This window comes from Lipotes vexillifer, unplaced genomic scaffold (genome assembly GCF_000442215.2).
Source record: "Lipotes vexillifer unplaced genomic scaffold, Lipotes_vexillifer_v1.1 scaffold395, whole genome shotgun sequence".
Taxonomy (NCBI): domain Eukaryota; kingdom Metazoa; phylum Chordata; class Mammalia; order Artiodactyla; family Lipotidae; genus Lipotes; species Lipotes vexillifer.
In genome coordinates this window covers 9,485,462-9,490,606 of record NW_006797390.1, presented here as the reverse complement: position 1 = coordinate 9,490,606, position 5,145 = coordinate 9,485,462, and the positions used below count along the sequence as shown (strand labels likewise).

The window sequence follows — 5,145 nt, the reverse complement described above, 5'->3', positions numbered from 1 at the left end:
TAGAATAAACTTTTATTTAGGGGAAACTGAAGGTTAGTTCCAGTTAATTCCATTTCTCGTTGGACTCTTGGCCACATGGCTGTTGGGACAAGCTGTTGTTTAGCAGTGTGCATAGGAGGGGTTGTTGAGTTAGTGATGTATTTGAGATGAGAAGCCAAGTCAGTGTGTTTCAGGTAAAGAATTACCATCTTCACCTCGGCCTCCGCAGAACAACACAGAAAACACAAGAGGAAGGTGGCAGTTCCTCTTATTTAGGAATTGCCTTCTCTCAGGAAACCACCCACACCTCCAGTTGGTTCGATTCAACCTTATAGTACATGGTGAAGTGTGGAAAGAAGCAGAATCTTATTCCTGCTTCCCAAGGGGGCTTCTCCCGCCTGTAAGAGCTTCAGGACAGGACGTGGGGCTCTTCCAGGCCTGGGGAGGCAAGCAGAGGGTGTCATCAGCACATAGTTTGGTGGCTCCCTTTGCCCTGGGCTGGTTCACTAAATAGCGGGTCACTCCTCACTTCCACCCCTCCTCCCCCCAACACAGTCGGTCAGCAGCTCCCTTCCTCCATCCCCTGCCATCTCCACGAGCAGGTCCTCTTTAAAGCAGAGCTCGGGCTCAGCCCTGTTTGTCACCTGGCGGGAAGTCGCCTGGAGCCCTGGGCCTGAGTCCTATGGCTAGAGGGTTTTCCCACACTGAAGTCAGGGCATCCACTCTCACCTCGTCTCACGCGAGGGAGAACTGAGGCCGAGTGGGGCAGCCCGGGCCTGGCGACTGTGGACCCAGGGCCAAGGTGCTGCTCGTCTTGTTGCCCTGCCCTGCTTCTCTGCTCACCCTGTTCCAGCCTCTGGCCCTTTGCCTCCCGCCCCCAGCAACAGTTCTCCGCAGTGATGACAAGTAAGTGTGGTACAGACCCAAGGCAGGGCGTGGGTGAAGGAGTGCATGCGGGGCCCCTCCCTTCTTGAAGCTTCTCCCAGCAAGCGTAGGCTGGTAGGTGCTGGAGGTTTTTGATAAGTGGGAGGTATAGACGGCATCATTACTGCTGTCAGGTTTATTTGTGGGCAAAATGGAATGGCTGTAAAATCCTACCTGCCACGTGCCGTCCGCATGGCAGGACGTCGGTCCCTAAACGCCGACCTTGGCTCTGCTCTCAGACCTCTTCGCTGTGCCTCAGAAGCTCTTCAGAGCGCGCTCGTCCTTGGCTGCCAGCTCCTCCCTCGCTGAGTCCAGATCTCCCCTGGAGCCCAGGGCTTCCCCGTGTGATCTGACCAGCCTTCACAGGTCAGCTACCACCTGTGTGCTGTGCCCCGGAGCCGACTCAGCCGACTGCCTAGTGAGCCCCTCCACTAAGGCAGCTCAGCTGTAACAGGGTACCCACCACAGATGAGGGCTTCTGTTTGTAATCCCTCGGCCTGGGCTCACCACTCACTCCACGGGAAACATCCCTGACCCTTTCGTCTGTAAGAGTCCCTTGCAAGCCTTCCAGTTTACTTCCTTTTCCACGTCCTGTGCTTCCTCCCTGCCTGGCTGACACTAATTCATCCTGAAACCCTCAGATGTCATCCCTCAGAGGCTCATCCTGGGTGAGGATCCCTCCCCCATGACGTAGGCGCTCTTCCCCTGCGTTGCCACGTCCCTTGAGCCTCTCTCTCTCTGACACTTAGTAGGGCACATCTAAGCTTCTGTTCACCCACTAAACTGTAAGATCCTTGAAAGCAACCGCAGTCTTCCTCATTTCTCTGTCCGCGGTGTCTCAGACGGTGCCTGGAGTCTAGAGGACCAGCAGCTTATCACGCTTGTGTAATGAATGCCCGCAACACTTAGGAAGTGCACTCTGAAAAGCTGTGTCTCCTAGAAAACGTTTCTAGATGCAGCTTTGGATTTGCTAACCGTTCCTCTCTTTCTTTATTAGATTAACGTGACGGCGTCAGGTGGATCGACAGCCCCCCCCCACCCCATTTGTCAGGGGCCTGAGAGTGGGGAGACATGGAGGAGCGTAAGAACGAGGCGACGAATCGGGCTCACATCCTCTTTGACCGGTTTGTGCAGGCCACCACTTGCAAGGGGACACTCAGGGCCTTCCAAGAGCTCTGCGACCACCTGGAACTGAAGCCTAAGGACCACCGCTCCTTTTACCACAAGCTCAAGTCTAAGCTCAACTACTGGAGAGCCAAGGCCCTCTGGGCAAAGCTGGACAAGCGGGGCAGCCACAAAGACTACAAGAAGGGAAAGGCGTGCACCAACACTAAGGTAGGGGCGGCCGCCCAGGCCCTGGGCACTGACCCAAGCGCTCAGCTGGAGAAGGAGAGAGCATTGGGTGGAGGTGGCCTGGTGAGGACAAGGCTGCTTAGGCCACAGCCTAGGGAGGCCGTCAAGCTCACACTGCGGCAGAACTCTGTGGATCCGCTACCTGTGTTGGATCATTCGACTGTTCTGTGTGCCCCATTCTTATCCCATGGATTCTCATAGGAACATTCGGGGTTTCAGCTACTGAGAACAACCCTGCAGTCAAACACCGTAGGAGTTGTTTGATTTTACTGAGGCTCTAGTTGAATCTCAGACTGTTAGGAGGATGCAGGCCTCTGAGCAAAGTGGTAGCCGGGCCCTGTCAGTGTCCTGTCCGACCATGGCAGCCTGGCGCTTGGCAAAGTCATTGTTCCAGACTCAGCCTCTGGTAGGGTGTAGAGTATTTGCCAGCTTGGGGATTTTTTTCCCACAGGCTTCAGACCTCTTTTCATCCATTTTCCAGTGGTCTATCTTGATAAGCAAGGGCTTTGTAAACCAAAGTATTTCTTTTGCTTTCTTCACAATCTAGAGAAATAGAGTTTCCTTGAAACGGGTGGGCCTGGGCAAAGACCCGAGATGCCCAGTCACCTGTGCAGGGGAGGCGTGGGGAGAGGAGAAAGTAATACGTTCCTGCTCTCCTGCTTAGTAAGAGCACTTTCTGTGAGAAGTTTGGAACAGCTAGCAGGGAAGTGAAGTTGCAGATGACTTTGCGACTGTTGTTACTGTCCTTTCAAGAGCCTTAACTTGCCCTGTGTTGGTTTGCATTTGGGTAGATATTCATCCACAAAATGCAAGTAATTCAAGTGCACTCTAGAGTTTTTTTTATGTGTGTGTGTGTGTATATATATATATATATATATATACACACACACACACACACACACACACATATACATATTATATATATATATACACACACATATACATATTATATATATACACACACACACACACATATACATACATATTTATTTATTTATTTATTTATTTATTTTTGGCTGCATTGGAGGGGCTTCCCTGGTGGTACAGGGGTTAAGAATCTCCCTGCCAGTGCAAGGGACATGGGTTTGAGCACTGGTCCGGGAAGATCCTACATGCCGCAGAGCAACTAAGCCTGTGCGCCACAACTACTGAGCCTGCGCTCTAGAGCCCGCGAGCCACAACTACTGAAGCCCACGCACCCTGAGCCCGTGCTCCGCAACTAGAGAAGCCACCGCAATGAGAAGCCCGCGCACCACAACGAAGAGTAGCCCCCGCTCGCTGCAACTAGAGAAAGCCCGTGCACAGCAACGAAGACCCAAACACAGCCAAATATAAAAATATAAATAAATAAATAAATTCATATGGAAAAAGAGAAAAGAATAAAAGGAATTGGAAGCCAGAAACAGTGCACGTCTTTCTTCTGAACGTGCATGCCAACTAGTTAAGATAAGTGTGTGGTCTCACCCTGAGTACTTCTCTAGAATACGGATCTTCAAGATCATTTCCCTGGATTTTCAGTCTAAAGTTGGTGATCTTAGAACTCTTTTCTGCACATAAAACTTTGGCTCTTGAAAATTACCACCTTGGAGTCTCTCAAGTGGTAGGTCCATTCCAAGACCCTGAGATTGCTTGGCTGTGTATTTAATGATCTGTGCCTCTGTGGACAGAGACCTGCTTGACTTAGAAACCTTCCAGAAGGTTTTCTCCTGTTGTTGAGAGATGAGATGTGATCTTCACATTGTGTGTTGATGTGAGGACCCAGGTAAATGTGATCTGCAGGTGCCACGTGTGAGTTTCTGTCCAGCACTTACAGTTAAGTCTCCTCCATCCAGAGCGCCCACAGCTTTTCTCTGAAGCCATTGCAGGCACTCCGCTCTGACCCGGATGGGTTTGAAGGTTTCTTGGTCATGGGGAGAATGGCCCTACTGGGGGGCTTTAGGGAATGATGGTTATGCGCTCAAGAGGTGCTGCCTTCGCCCTGAAAGCAGCTGTGTTTTTCAGTGTCTCATCATTGGAGCTGGCCCCTGCGGTCTCCGCACAGCCATCGATTTATCCTTATTGGGAGCTAAGGTGGTCGTGATTGAGAAACGAGATGCCTTCTCCCGCAACAATGTCTTGCATCTCTGGCCATTCACCATACACGACCTGCGAGGCCTGGGTGCCAAGAAGTTCTATGGCAAGTTCTGTGCTGGAGCCATTGACCACATCAGTAAGTAAAATCAGTTCTCCTGTAGGATCCCACCCCTACCCTCTACTCATTTTTCAGGAGAAAGAGTCAGGCAGATTACTGGAGGAATTGGTACTCAGAAACCCAGTGTGTCCTGACATCCTTAGTATCTATTGTGTAGAAAACACACTCAGCTTGGAGTCAAAATACCTGCTCTCCAGTGGTTCTGTAACCTGAGATTCTTAACTACCAGGGTGTCTCCTATGAAATGAGTTTAGCTTAAGGAATTCTAACATCCTGAGCACTTACTGAGCACCGGCAGTGGGTGGGATAGGATTGCAGCTGGGATAGGACTGGGGCCAGGCTAGGAGACAGACTGCCAGTTTGGGCTTTGACCCTCTGGTGGCTCTCAGTCCCATGGGAGAAGCACGAGGTATGCAGCTTGCTGTGATGTGCTCGGTGGGTGCTCTCCTAATGTGAGAACAAGCACTCTGGGGATGGTCCTCGGGAGCCACAGTGATGAAAGAAGCAGAGTCCTAGTCTGGCTGTGAATGGCAAGTAGATAGTGAGACCCCTTTGGCCGAGTGATTCTCGCGAGGTGTGCAGCGTGGAGGGCTTCTGCTCTCCTGTCCCCTCCAAGCTCAGCCTGGGCCTGTGCTCGAGGCAGCAGAAGTTAATGCAGACGGTGCTTTTGTTTTCATGCCGCTCTGAAAAGCGGTTCA

At 51.5% G+C, this 5,145-nt stretch overlaps 1 protein-coding gene across 2 annotated transcripts in view; it reads left to right on the top strand.

Annotated features, from left to right (window-relative positions):
* The first annotated feature begins 1,899 nt into the window (after positions 1-1,899).
* MICAL3 (microtubule associated monooxygenase, calponin and LIM domain containing 3) overlaps positions 1,900-5,145 on the top strand; it is a 99,105-nt gene continuing 95,859 nt past the window's right edge. For both annotated transcript variants that reach the window (XM_007469489.1, XM_007469490.1), the window contains exons 1-2: positions 1,900-2,238; positions 4,258-4,465. In XM_007469489.1, the coding sequence (XP_007469551.1) occupies positions 1,975-2,238; positions 4,258-4,465 (472 nt within the window). In that variant the 5' untranslated portion in view covers positions 1,900-1,974. The remainder of the gene's footprint in view (positions 2,239-4,257; positions 4,466-5,145) is intronic.